At 43.5% G+C, this 15,333-nt stretch overlaps 1 protein-coding gene across 2 annotated transcripts in view; it reads left to right on the forward strand.

Moving 5' to 3' along the window:
* Window positions 1-11,024: 11,024 nt before the first annotated feature.
* The window catches only part of efcab14 (EF-hand calcium binding domain 14), a 127,133-nt gene continuing 122,824 nt past the window's right edge, over window positions 11,025-15,333 (forward strand). Inside the window, exon 1 of one of the 2 annotated variants that reach the window (XM_068037242.1) lies at window positions 11,025-11,418. In XM_068037242.1, the coding sequence (XP_067893343.1) occupies window positions 11,231-11,418 (188 nt within the window). In that variant the 5' untranslated portion in view covers window positions 11,025-11,230. The remainder of the gene's footprint in view (window positions 11,419-15,333) is intronic. The other variant, XM_068037243.1, reaches the window with a different exon arrangement.

Consider the following 15,333-nt stretch of genomic DNA (forward strand, 5'->3'; position numbering starts at 1 on the left):
ATTCTAGAACTAGGGGTTATAGTCTCAGAATAAGGGGTTGGCCATTTAGAACTGAGATGAGGAAAAATTTCTTCACTCAAAGGGTTTTTAATCTTTGGAATTCTATACCCCACAGAGCTATAGATTCTCATGAGTTGAGTATATTCAAGACAGAGATCAATAGATTTTTTGGTACTAAGGGAATCAAGGAATTTGAGGATAGTGCGGGAAGGTGGAGTTGAGTCTATCAGCCATGATCCTTTTGAATGGCTGAGCAGAGTCAAAAGGCCATATGACCTAGTCCTGCTCCTATCTCTTATGTTCTTATTTAGAAATGTATATGTCAATGAATGAAATTGGAGGGAAGATGCATGAAAAGCATACAGGAAGGAGAAAAAACAAAAAAGAGAAATGTAGAAAATGCACAATGCAGCAAAGGACTGGAAAGAAAATACATGCCAATAGTCAGTTGAATGCTAACTGTCAGAATGTTGGAGATCCAGTCAGCATGTCAGTATTTGCTGACATAATCAGTACAAGCTGGCACCACTCTGCATGCTTATTCATCTTCACTGGAGACTGGTGGCTAATTCACCAATTAAGCCGCACTTCTCCATTCCACACTCCCTGCGCTGTCTATAAATACTGAAGATTGGAAGGGAGTTCCTTTGTCCAGTTTATGGAAATAGCAATCAGGCCAGTTGCTCCTGGAGCACAAGAATAGGGTGAGCAGCATCAGTCCAGTGCATTCACCATGGATTTGAGTAGCAGCAGTTGGGGACAGATAATGGAGGGAAAGAGATATGAGTGAATGCACGCAGAGGGTAAAGAGGGACAGATTGAAAGTGTAAAGCGGAGCGGAGAACATGCAAAGGGGCATCAGTAGAGAATGTGAGGCAATGGGAACGGACAGAATGCACACCATGGGGAAAAATTTGGAGTATGAAAGAGAGTGGATGGCAGTAAAGGAGGTGGCAGAGTTGATAACAATCAAAGATAAGTGAGTAGATGGCAGTGAATGAGAGAAAGAAGGGGAAGTGTAAGAGAGGGAAGTGGAGAAATCCAGGAGACAGGGAAGGGAAAATGGATGATAATGAAGAGGGGAGGGAAAGGGACAGAAGCTGGGATTATCACTTCCAGCAACCAAGAACTTACGTTCATGTAGCATCTTTAATGTAGAAAAACATCCCAAGACACCTCACTGAGGCAAATCAGACAAAAATGAATACTAAGCCAAAGAAAGGTGATCTTGTTGCCGCTGCCATACATAAGTCTAAAAAGCTCTGGCCAGTTAAAGGGGGCTTTGCAGTGTCCGGAGCTACAAATTCAAAGTTCCCCTTGAACTGACTGCAGGTTTTAAAACATGACATGCACAAGATGTCCTCTCAAAACAAAAGCTATTCTAAGTAAAATCATGAATATCAGCATACATAAATGCAAGATAATTCACTTTGGTAGGAAAAATAGTAACATGACCTATGCCTTAAAAAATAAGAAACTGAATGGGATAGCAGAGCAAAGGAATCTAGGGATAGAGGTAAACAAATCATCAAAAGCAGCGCCACAGGTCAGCAAAACAATTAAAAAGCTAATAAAAAAAATTTCTGGGTATAGAAATCAAAAGTAGTGAAGTTATGTTGGACTTATATAGACCCTGGTCAGGCTGCACTTCTGGTCTCCATGCTCTGCAAAGGACATAGAAGCACTGGGGAAAGTGCAAAAGAGATTTACAAGGATGATACCAGAACTGAGAGATTACAACTGTCAGGAATGATTGAACACACTGGGGATTATTTTTTTTTAGAAGAGAGAAGACTTCGAGGTGACCTGATAGAGGTCTTTAAAATTATGAGTCGGAAAGGGTAGATGTGAAATGAATGTTTCCACTTGTGGGCGAATCCTAAACTATGGGCCATAAATACAAGATGGTTACTCATTTTCCTATTGGATTTATAAGGAGAAATTTATTTACTCAGGAAATGTTTAGAATGTGGAATTGGTTACCATAAGAAGTGGTTGATGCAAGTAGCTTAGATGCTTTCAAAATAAACTAGATGAGTACATGAGAGAAAAGTGAATAGAAAGATATGCTGAAAAGTTGAGATGAGTTAGATGGAATGAGAGGAGACTCGTGTGGATTATAAATATTAGCACAGACCAGTTGGGCCAAATGGTCTATTTCTGTGCTGTATATTCTAATTTTTGGCAAATTAGTGACTTCCCTATAAATAAGATGCAATTCTTAAACAGGCTAATTGGCTCAAATAAATACTGAGAGAAACTAGACAGGAGATCTGTGAGGTACTGACAATTGTTAGAATAGAGTCTGGGAAGACACCAGCAGATTGGAACCAGGCTAATAAGGTATTAATATTCAAAAAGGGTAACAAATCAGACATGAGGAATTATGGACCCATTTTCTTGCTTCCATTCCATGTAAAATAATTGAATTAATTATTTTGAGTAAATTTCAGGATTATCTATTCAACAATTGATTCAGAAGAGGAATATCCTGTTTGACAAATTTATATGACGTGCCTCAGGGCTCACTGTTGCCACCAGCACTGGTTTCGAATTTAAATAAATGACCTGGATTCAAAATACCAATATAACGTGGTCAAATTTGCATATAATGTCAAACCAGGAGGGAGAGTGGAACCATAAGTAGCAGCCCAGAAATTACATAATAAGTGAGACAAAATATATAGGCGAGCAGAATATTGGCAGATTAAATTTAATGTAGAAAGGTGTAAAATGCTACATATAGGAAGGAAAAGTAGACAATTTGAACTTCATGAATAGTATTGAAAGAGCCAAGGATGAAGCTGAAAGAGACATAGGAATATATTTAACCAATGCAGAACAGCAGTCAACAAAGTTAATAGTACATTGAACTACATGGCCAAAATAGTAGAAGTCAGAGAAGCTAAGTGATGAAACTTTATAGTGCCCTAGTCAGCCGGGCACCTTGAATATTGCATTCAATTCTGTCCAGCAAGAAATGGTAAACATTCAAGCTCTGGAAGAGTGCAGAGGTGATCTACTAGATTGATTCCTGGTGTCAGGGGGCTGAGTTATGAGGAAACATTGGAGAAACATGGGTTTTAGCCATAATATTCCAAAGCTCTCCTGAATCAGCAATTGTCGCTTTAGATTGGAAAAGTGCAAATGGTGAAGAAAGATTAAAGAAATCAGGAAATTATAAAACTGTTAAACTAACATCTGCTGACAAGGAGTTATTAAAATTTGTATTTAAGAACAGAGTGACTGAGAACTTGGAGAGTTTTGGACTAGTTAGAGAAACATAATATGGATTTGTAAAGGGTATGTCATGTCTAACAAACAAAATGTAATTTATAGGGGCTTCCAGAAGGCATTCAATAAGGTTTCCCATCAGAGATTGTTAGCTAAAATTAAAGCTTATGAAATGGAGTATATAATCAATTTGGAAGGAATTGACTTGTAGTGTCCCACAAGGATCTATGCTAGGCCCTCAACTATTCACTATATGTATTAATGGCCTGGAGTTTGCTGTCAGTGGTAAAGGAATGTCCCTCATCATTCACTGTGCTTAAAGCTTCCAACAGTCTTTTTGCTGGTTTTAGAGAGGCAACTTGCCATCCTGTCCAATCTAGTGCGGTGCCCTCTATGATCTGTGGCATTTGTGAGCATGGTAAGCAACAGCATGTCTCTACAATTATTCAGGTGGAAGAATCGTCAGTGAGACATTCAGAGTCTAAATCAGGAAGTATAAATTAGAATATAATGTAAAACATAAATCAATGTAAAATCATATACAGAAAGTAAAATAAACAGGGGGAAATAAAATTGGGATTAAAAGAGATGAGACTGAAAGAAAAAGTTTTTAAAAAGTATATGGAGGCTTTGGAGAGGGTACAGAAGAGGTTTACCAGGGTGTTGCCTGGTCTGGAGGGCATTAGCTATGAGGAGAGGTTGGATAAACTCGGATTGTTTTCACTGGAACGATGGAGGTGGAGGGGCGACATGATAGAGGTTTACAAAGTTATGAGCGGCATGGACAGAGTGGATAGTCAGAAGCTTTTTCCCAGGGTGGAAGAGTCAGTTACTGGGGGACATAGGTTTAAGGTGAGAGGGGCAAAGTTTAGGGGGGATGTGCGAGGCAAGTTCTTTACACAGAGGGTGGTGAGTGCATGGAACTTGTTGCCGGGGGAGGTGGTGGAAGCAGGTACCATAGAGACGTTTAAGAGGCATCTTGACAAATACATGAATAGGGTGGGAATAGAGGGATACGGACCCCGGAAGTGCAGAAGGTTTTAGTTTAGGCAGGCATCAAGATCGGCGCAGGCTTGGAGGGCCGAATGGCCTGTTCCTGTGCTGTACTGTTCTTTGTTCATTATTTTTTGAAATCTCCAACAATAATTAAAACCTGAAGGAATGAAATTCCACACTTGTAAATTTCAATTTTCAGCACCAGAGAGGTTGCTTGGCAGTAATTAAGACTTATTGCGCTGCTAAAAATTCACTTACATCAGAATGCACCAGTTCTAATGTTTTATGCTATGTTTAGTGGGTAAGTACTGCAACTTTACACCCTTCATGTATTTTAATGCTGAGTCTCTTGGTAAGATACCGGTATAACGCAGCTTGTGGAGGAGCTGGGCAATTCAGACAGCATCTTCTGGATGTCTGTGTTTAACTACGCGTGTGCAGATGCTGAAAAGTTGCTATCCGATTTACACCATAATAATGGTGATCTTGACATCCGCACCATGATTCCTATCGCAAAATCTGGAACAATGATTTACATAAATATGAGAGAGCCATATGTCCAAGCTGGACAATAACACAAAGATTGGTGGCATAGTAAGTAATGTAGATGGTAGCATAAAATTACAAAGAGACACGGATAGATTAAGTGAATGGGAAAAACTGTGGCAGATCGTTTTCAACACAGATAAGTGAGAGGTCAAAAAAAGGATTTATCCAGTTATTTTTTAAATCATGGATAGCTATGAACAGTGGAGGATCTCTTTGGATGGATGATCAAAAATAAGTTGTGTGGGGTTTCTCAACTGTCACAGTTTTGCCCACTAACTTAATTTAGGAACTTAAATCATAAAAAAAGAAAGGAAATGAGAATATTGTATTCTGTGTCGATAATACATACCAGTCCCTGCGGTGCTCACTGGTCGCAGAGTGCCTCAAGCATAACAGGAGACACAGTGCGCTTCCTTTCCAGGGTGCAGACATAGCCGCGGAAGAGAGGCAGGCAGCCAGAATAAACAGCCCCATCAGCCACGTCTAATCTGAACCTGTGGATCGGCCAGGCCCAGTAGACTCAAGAGGAGTTCCTCCAACGTGCCCGTACTTTCTGCACTGTACCTGGTGGCCCAAGATCAGGAGGATGGGACTGAAGTGCAACCAGAAATTGGGGAACAGACTCTTCAAATAATGGAATAACCAATGTAGGTCCAGATTTTGTGGTTAGCAGGGAAGGAATGATGCTTGTTACTGACCTCAAAAGAAGCAGCCCACAAAGATTTAGTGGGCTGTACAACATAGATTTCCTCTATTCTGATGTCATTTTGAATTTAGTGGTATCTATATGGGATCTGTGGTTCCAGCAACAGGGCAAGCAACAGACAGGCTGTGCAGCTTATCTAATTGAAAAATTCTCAGTCAGCAATACAGGAAATTAAAAAGTAGGGAACAAAATCCATAATTTTTAAATGCTCGAGGGGATTAGGCTCTACACATGCAAAATTCATGTTTCAGGGTCAAAGAGGCTTTAAAGTAGTAATTATGAATTAGTACACTGCTAAAAGCTCAGTGCACATGAAATTGATTCATGTAGTTCCACTTCTAGCTTCACACCTAGTTACTCCTGATTGGACATGGCTTAACATTTTTATTGGCTTTACAGCTAGGATGCTGGCGTTTACATCACATCGGTGATTCTGTATGGAGTCCACTGGGAAAGTTTACAACACCGATGAAAGGTCACTGACCTGAAATGTTAACTTTGAGTCATTGAGTTGTACAGCATAGAAACAGGCCCTTTGTCCCACTGCATCCATGCCTACCATAATGCCTATCTATACTAATCCCACCTGCCTGCATTAATTCCATATACCTCTATGCCTTGCTCATTCAAGTACCTGTCCAGATGCCTCTTAAATGTTGCTACTGTTCCTACCACCACCACCTCATCTGGCAGCTCATTCCAGATACCCACTATTCTTTGTGTGAAAAATTTACCCCTTTGATCCCCATTAAACCTCCTCCCTCTCACCTTAAAACTATGCCCTCTAGTTTTAGTCACCTCTACCATGGGAAACAGACTCTGGCTATCTACCCTATCTATGCCTCTCATAATTTTATATACCTCTATCATGTCCCCTCTCAGCCTTCTTCGCTCCAGGGAAAACAGGCCCAGCCTATCCAATCTCTCTTTATAACTCAAGCCCGCCAAACCAGGCAACATCCTTGTGAATCTTTTTTGTACCCTCTCTAGCTTAATCACATCTTTCCTGTAGTGCGGCGACCAGAACTGCACACAGTACTCCAAATGCGGCCTAACCAACGTTATGTACAACTGTAACATGACGTCCCAACTCTTGTACTCAATGCCTCGGCTGATGAAGGCAAGCATGCCATTCGCCTTCTTCACCACCCTGTCTACCTGTGCTGCCATTTTCAGGGAACGATGTACTTGCACCCCAAGGTCTCTCTGCTCAACAGCACTCCCCAGGGCCCTGCCATTCACTGTATATGTCCTGCCCTAGTTTAACTTCCCAAAATGCACCACTTCGCACTTGTCTGCGTTAAATTCCATTTGCCAATCCCTTGCCCACTTTCCGTGTTGATCTATATCGTGTTGTAACTTTAGACAACCTTCTTCACTGTCCACTATACCACCAATTTTGGTGTCATCTGCAAACTTACTAATCATACCCCTTACATTCACGTCCAAGTCATTAATATATATGACAAACAACAGAGGGCTCAGCACCGATGCCTGCGGCACACCACTGGTCACCGGCCTCCAATCTGAAAAACAACCCTTCACTACCACCCTCTGCCTCCTTATCACCAAGCCAATTTTGTATCCAATTGGCTAGCTCACCCTGGATCCCATGTGTTCGAACCTTCTGGACCAGCCTACCACATGCGGGACCTTGTCAAAGGCCTTGCTAAAGTCCATGCAGACAACATCCATCGCCCTGCCCTCGTCAATTCTCCTGGTCACCTCCTCAAAAAACTCAAATTCATGAGACATGATTTCCCACGCACAAAGTCATGCTCACTATCCCTGATCAGACCTTGCCTTTCCAAATGCATTTTAATCCTGTCTCTCTGAATTCCTTCCAATAACTTTCCCACCACTGATGTAAGCCTCACCGTCCTGTAGTTCCCTGACTTATCCCTGCTGCCCTTCTTAAATAAAGCCACAACATTAGCTATCCTCCAGTCTTCCGGTACCTCACCCGTGGCTAAGGATGATACAAAAATCTGTGCCAGGGCCCCAGCCATTTCCTACCTTGCTTCCCATAGCATTCTAGGATACACCTGGTCAGGCCCTGGGGATTTATCCACCTTAATGCACTTCAAAATCTCCAACACCTCCTCCTTTGTAATGTTGATATGCTCCAGGATATCGCTGTTCCCTCCCTTGAACTCACTATCTTCCATCACCTTCTCCACGGTAAATACAGACAAGAAGTATTCATTTAAGACCTCGTCCATTTCCCATGGTTCCATACATAGTTTACCACACTGATCCTTAAGGGGACCTACTCTCTCCCTACCTACCCCTTTACTCTTATATACTTATAGAATCCTTTAGGATTCTCCTTTATCTTATCTGCCAGAGAAATCTCATGACCCCTTTTCGCCCTCTTAATTTCCTTCTTAAGTGTACTCCTACATCCCCTATACTCCTCAAGGGACTCACTTGATCCCAGCTGCCTGTACCTGACATATGCCTCCTTCTTTGTCCTGACCAAGACCCTCAATATCCCTCATCAACCAAGGTTCCCTAAACTTGCCAGCCTTGCCCTTCCATCTAATAGGAACATGCCGGCCCTGAACTCTTCCTATCTCACTTTTAAAAGACTCCCACTTGCCAGACGTCCCTTTACCTGCAAACAGCCTCTCCCATTCAACTTTTGAGACTTTTTTAGAATTAGAATTAGAACATCACAGCGCAGTACAAGCCCTTCGGCCCTCGATGTTGCGCCGATCATCTGACCTACACTATTCCATTTACATCCATATGTCTATCCAATGACCACTTAAATGCCCTTAAAGTTGGCGAGTCTACTACTGTTGCAGGCAGGGCGTTCCACGCCCCTACTACTCTCTGCGTAAAGAAGCTACCTCTGACATCTGTCCTATATCTTTCACCCCTCAACTTAAAGCTATGTCCCCTCGTGTTTGCCATCATCATCCGAGGAAAAAGACTCTCACTATCCACCCTATCTAACCCTCTGATTATCTTGTATGTCTCTATTAAGTCACCTCTCCTCCTCCTTCTCTCTAACGAAAACAACCCCAAGTCCCTCAGCCTTTCCTCGTAAGACCTTCCTTCCATACCAGGCAACATCCTAGTAAATCTCCTCTGCACCCTTTCCAAAGCTTCCACATCCTTCCTATAATGCGGTGACCAGAACTGCACGCAATACTCAAGGTGCGGCCTCACCAGAGTTTTGTACAGCTGCATCATGACCTCGTGGCTGCGAAACTCGATCCCCCTACTAATAAAAGCTAACACACCATATGCCTTCTTAACAGCCCTATTAACCTGGGTAGCAACTTTCAGGGATTTATGTACCTGGACACCAAGATCTCTCTGCTCATCTACACTACCAAGAATCTTCCCATTAGCCCAGTACTCTGCATTGCTGTTACTCCTTCCAAAGTGAATCACCTCGCACTTCTCCGCATTAAACTCCATTTGCCATCTCTCAGCCCAGCTCTGCAGCCTATCTATGTCCCTCTGTACCCTACAACACCCTTCAACACTATCCACAACTCCACCGACCTTCGTGTCATCCGCAAATTTACTAACCCACCCTTCTACACCCTCATCCAGGTCATATATAAAAATGACAAACAGCAGTGGCCCCAAAACAGAACCTTGCGGTACACCACTAGTAACTACACTCCAGGATGAACATTTGCCATCAACCACCACCCTCTGTCTTCTTTCAGCTAGCCAATTTCTGATCCAAAGCTCTAAATCACCTTCAACCCCATACTTCCGTATTTTCTGCAATAGCCTACCGTGGGGAACCTTATCAAACGCCTTACTGAAATCCATATACACATCCACGGCTTTACCCTCATCCACCTGTTTGGTCACCTTCTCAAAAAACTCAATAAGATTTGTGAGGCACGACCTACCTTTCACAAAACCGTGCTGACTATCGCAAATGAACTTATTCTTTTCAAGATGATTATAAATCCTATCTCTTATAACCCTTTCCAACATTTTACCCACAACCGAAGTAAGGCTCACAGGTCTATAATTACCAGGGCTGTCTCTACTCCCCTTCTTGAACAAGGGGACAACATTTGCTATCCTCCTGTCCTCCGGCACTACTCCTGTCGACAATGACGACATAAAGATCAACAACAACGGCTCTGCAATCTCCTCCCTGGCTTCCCAGAGAATCCTAGGATAAATCCCATCTGGCCCAGGGGACTTATCTATTTTCACTCTTTCCAAAATTGCTAACACCTCCTCGTTGTGAATCTCAATCCCATCTAGCCTAGTAGGCTGTATCTCAGTAATCTCCTCGGCAACATTTTCTTTCTCTACTGTAAATACTGACGAAAAATATTCATTTAACGCTTCCCCTATCTCCTCTGATTCCGCACACAACTTCCCACTACTATCCTTGATTGGCCCTGTTCTAACTCTTATCATTCTTTTATTCCTGATATACCTATAGAAAGCCTTAGGGTTTTCTTTGATCCTATCTGCCAATGACTTCTCGTGTCCTCTCCTTGCTCTTCTTAGCCCTCCTTTTAGATCCTTCCTGGCTAGCTTGTAACTCTCAAGCGCCCTAACTGAGCCTTCACGTCTCATCCTAACATAAGCCGCCCTCTTCCTCTTGACAAGCGCTTCAACTTCTTGAGTAAACCACGGCTCCCTCGCTCGACAACTTCCTCCCTGCCTGACAGGTACATACTTATCAAGGACACGCATTAGCTGCTCCTTGAATAAGCTCCACATTTCGTTTGTGCCCATCCCCTGCAGTTTCCTTCCCCATCCTACACATCCTAAATCTTGCCTAATCGCGTCATAATTTCCTTTCCCCCAGCTATAATTCTTGCCCTGTGGTATATACCTGTCCCTACCCATCGCTAAGGTAAACCTAACCGAATTGTGATCACTATCGCCAGACACTTCCTGTCTGATGCCATCGAAATTAGCCTTCCTCCAATTTAGGACTTCAACCTGAGGACTAGTCCTATCCTTTTCCATAGATGTCTTGAAGCTAAGAGAGTTATGGTCACTGGTCCCAAAGTGCTTCTCTCTCCACAGATGTTGCCAGACCTGCTGAGTATTTTCCAGCCCTTTTCGAATTCATTTCCGATTTCCAGCATCTGCAGTATTTTACTTTTATCTACAACAGCGCAGACTACAGTAGAACCACTGACAGCAACCTCTAGATTTCCGCGTTCAACTGCACTTGAGTGGACGCCAAAAGTTGGTGGAAATAATAATGCTCAACGCTGACAGCCTGGCTACTACCTCAGATCCCCCTACACACATTAAACATGGAGTCATTCAGATCGCAAAAAAGATATAACTTTACACTCCCCGACATTGCGCCGCCGCATTAATCTCAACTGTCCCGTGCACGGCACTGCGCCGCCGCACTAATCTCAACTGTCCCGTGCACGGCACTGCGCCGCCGCACTAATCTCAACTGTCCCGTGCACGGCACTGCGCCGCCGCACTGAACTCTCCTTTCCCGTTCGTGCGTTCGATTCCACATCACAAGGTCACAGCAGTTGCGACGTATGTCGGAGCGCCTTTTGCTTTGACCAATGAGGAGGTGGGTTGTGACGAGGTGGTTTTTGGCTGCTGTTAGGGGTGGGCGGTCTGTGTGCAAGATTCGGGACCCGCTCTTCACTCGTTGACATCAGCCTCATCCCCGACCTTCGGTTTATATGTTGGGCCACGAACCGCTGCAAGCTGGAGAGCAAACACGGGCAACTCGATGTACAGTATAAAGTGGCGACGCCGCAGAAGAAGATGAAGAAGCGGAAGGAACTGAACGCACTTATCGGTCTCACTGGAGACGGCAAGAAAAAAAAGCCGAAGAAAAGCTCCGGGCACCAGCTGCTGCTGCGGACCGAGACTGTTGCCACGGCCTCCGACTCCGAATCCACCTCTGAGTTCGACGAATTCGCGCAACCGGCCTCCAGCTCCTTGTTTACAAAGTAAGAGAGAGTTGAGGACACGGGTCCTTTAAATTAATGAGCTCTGCCTGCGGGCGAAAGCAGAAGTATTTGGCAAACTTTAGTTAGTGTTGCAGGAGGAGTGTCTTCTAATTCTATACCGAGCAGCTGAGGTGTCCATACATTAAGATGTCACAGTGACCTGCGTTTGGCAAATTTTGCTGACAAAGACCGTGCCTTACCCGCTCCTCCCGTTCCTCTTCGGTTCTTTCAACTGATTTTTTGATAACAAACGAATAAATAAAGTTTTTGGTAAGTTGTACCAGGTCCATTAGATTCCTTGGCCTCAATGATGAGGACAGTTAAAAGGGTCGGGGCAATTAGATGAAAAAGATCTTATGGAAGATAAAAGAATGAGAAAGGTTGAGTATTTTCCCTTTGTTTCATAGAATGGTAGAATTGAAAGAGTTAGCAGTAATACAGGAAAACCTCTGAGGAGCTCAAAAGTAGCAAAGGCACTGTTTCTGCTGACATGCATCCAATAATGCTGAGTGAAACTAGTAGAAATGAGACCCTGACTGCAATCCTTTCAAATATTTTTGGTTATGGAGATTGTTAGGACTGGAGGTTTAATAAATGTTTGTTCAGAAAGTTATTGTAGACTATTCAATGGGATAAAATTAATATTTTCCTAGAAAGACATGTAGAGCTATGGGAATGTAGTGGTTATGTTGAATAACTAGTAATCCAGAGGCTTGGACTAATTTAGAGACATGAGTCAATGTTGAGAACTCCCACAGTCACTCCCTTCCAACTGTATGACCGTGTCAGCTGTGGTTCAGCTTGTAGTGCTCACCTGAGTTAGAAGGTTGTAGGTTCAAGTCCAATTCCAGGACTTGAGCACAAAAATCTAGACAACATCTCTACTGAGGGAGTGCTGCATTGTCAAAGGTGCTGTCTTTCAGCTGAGAAGTTAAACTGAGGCACTGTCTACCTCTCGCGTGGATGTAAAAGATCCCGTGGCACTATTTCGAAGAAGAGGAGGGGAGTTATCTCTGGTCAATATTTATTTCTCAATCACTACCATATGTGAATTAATAGCCAGTATCACATAGCTGGTGCGGGAGCTCACTGTGTGCAAATTGGCTGGTGCGTTTCCTATATTCCAACAGTGACTACACTTCAAAAGTAATTCATTGTATGTAAAGTTCTTTGGGATGTCCTAAGGTGGTGAAAGGTGATATATAAATGCAACTCTTTCTTTCTTTTAAATTCACCTTCCACCAAGGCAGATTAAATAAGTCTGGAATAAAAAGTTAGTATCAGTAATGGTGACCATGAAACTACAAGATTGTTGGAAAAGCCCATCTGGTTCACTAATTTCCTTTAGGAAAGGAAATCTGTTGTCTTTGCTTGGTCTGGCCTATAGGTGAATCCAGACCCACGGCAGTGTGGCTGACTCTCAACTGCCATCTCAAATGGCCTAGCAAGTCACTCAGTTGCATCAGTTGTGAAAAAAAAATTGAACTGGAACGATTAAGGTATTGGGTTCGGACAGCATGAAGGCCCATCCAACCCAGTCAACCCTGCCAAGTCCTCCTCTCCAAACATCTGGGGACTTGTTCCCAAATTGGGAGAGTTGTCCCATAAGATGGTTAAGCAACAGCTTGACATAGTCATACTCTAAGAATCACACCATACAGCTAATGTCCCAGATGCCTTCACTACCCCTGGTAGGCCAAATCCACTAGTGGTGGAGGCACAGTGCTGTAAAAGAGTCCTCGACATTTACTCTGGACCCCATGAAACCTCATGGCATCAGGTCAGACATGGACAAGGAAACTTCCTGATTATCACTTACTGCCCTGTCTTAGCTGATCAGTATTCCTCCATGTTAAGCACCACTTGGATGAAGTACTGAGGATAACAAGGGCACAGAATGTACTCTAGGTGGGGGGCTTTAATGGCCATCAAGCAGCTTGGGAGCATCTCTGCTGCCTGAGTCCTGAAGGACATAGGCCAGACTGGGTTTGTGACAATTGGTTAGAAAACTAACACAAGGGAAAAACCCTAGATGCATCTATCTATGGCAGTATTTGTAGGAATGGCCACTGCACAGTCCTTGTGGAGATCAAATCCCATCTTCACATTGAGGGCACCTTCCATCACGTGTGGCACTGTGTGGATAAATAACTAACTGAATAACTAAAGGAGGCTCTGTGAACCTTCCCATCCTCAATGATGGAGCCAGCACATGAGTGCAAATGATGATGCTGAAGAGTTTGCAAACATCTTTAGCTAGAAGTGCCATGTGGATGATCCATCTTGCCCTCCTCCTGAGGTCCCCACCATCGAAGCCAGTCTTCAGCCAATTAGATCACTCCATGTGTTATCAAGAAATGCCTGAGTGCACTGGATACAACAAAGGCTATGGGCCCTGAAAACATCCTGGCTGCAGTACTGAAGAATTGTATTCCAGAATTAGCCGTACCTCTAGCCAAGCTATTCCAACTGTCTGGCACAGTTGAAAATTGCCCAGGTATGATCTGTCCACAAAAAGCAAGACAAATCAATCCAGCAATTACCACCCCATCAGTCAACTCCCAATCATCAGCAAAGTGATGGAATGTGTTGTCGACTGTGCTATCAAGTGGTACTTTATCACTAATAACTTGCTCAGCACTGCTCAGTTTGGCTTCCACCAGCACCACTTGGCTCCAGAGCTCATTACAGCCTTGGTCCAAACAAAGACAAATGAACTGAATTCCAGAAGTGAGGTGTGAGTGACTGTCCTGGACATCAAGGCAGAATTTGACTAATTATGACATCAAGAAGCCCATGTAAAATTGAATCTGGAGAGTGTGGCGTGGAGGGAACTCTGCAGTGGCTGGAGTCATATCTTGCATAAGAAAAGATGGTTGAGATTGTTGGAGGCCAATTGTCTAAGCCCTGGGACTGATGTCCTAAGCCCAGCCATCTTTAGCCGCTTTATCAATGACCTTCCCTCCATCATAAGGCTGGAAGTAGGGATGTTCACTGATTGTAGTGTTCGGTTCCATTCATGACTTCTCAGATAGTTTAGCAGTGTGTGCCTGTGTGCAGCAAGACCTGGACAACATTTAGGTTTGGTTCTGATAAGGTAGCAAGTAACATTTGTGCTACACAAGTGCCAGGCAATGACAATCTCCAAGCAGAGAGTCGAACCACCTCCCCTTGACTTTCAATGGCATTGCCATCACTGAATCCTCCACCTTGAAAGAAAAAAATCCATTAATATTCCAGAACGGTGCAGTGTCACTATTGACTGGAATCTTGACTGGACCAGTCACACAAATACCATGGTTACAAGAACAGGTCAGAGTCTGGGTGTTCTGCAGCATGTGACTCACCTGACTCCCTGAAGCGTTTTCACCATCTACAAGATGCAAGCTAGGAGTGTGCTGGAATATTCTCCACTTGCCTGCATGAGTGCAGCTCTAACAACACTCAAGAAACTCAAAACCATGCAGGACAAATCAGCTTGCTTGATTGGCACCCCATCCACCACTTAAACATTTTCACACTCCATTCGTGCACCATAGCTGCCGTATGTACCATCTACAAGATGCACTGCAGCAGCTCAGCACCTTCCAAATCTGTAACCTCTTTATCCCCTAGAAGGACAAGTTAGCAGATGCCTGGAAATGCCAATATCTGCAAATTCACACAACACTCTGACTTTGAAATATATTCCTTTTATCATCCCTGGGTCAAATACCTGGAACACTCTCCTGCACGGCACTATGGGAATGCCTTCGCTGCAGCAGTTCAAGAAGGCGGCTCACCATCACCTTTTCCAGGGCACTAAAGGAAGGACAATAAAGGCTGGCCTTGCTAGTAGTGCCCAAATCCCATGAATGAATTTTTAAAAAGTATGACATTGAATAAAGTTCTTTAAGAAAATGTGTGTATTGATGA

This window comes from Heterodontus francisci, chromosome 8, assembly GCF_036365525.1.
Source record: "Heterodontus francisci isolate sHetFra1 chromosome 8, sHetFra1.hap1, whole genome shotgun sequence".
NCBI lineage: Eukaryota > Metazoa > Chordata > Chondrichthyes > Heterodontiformes > Heterodontidae > Heterodontus > Heterodontus francisci.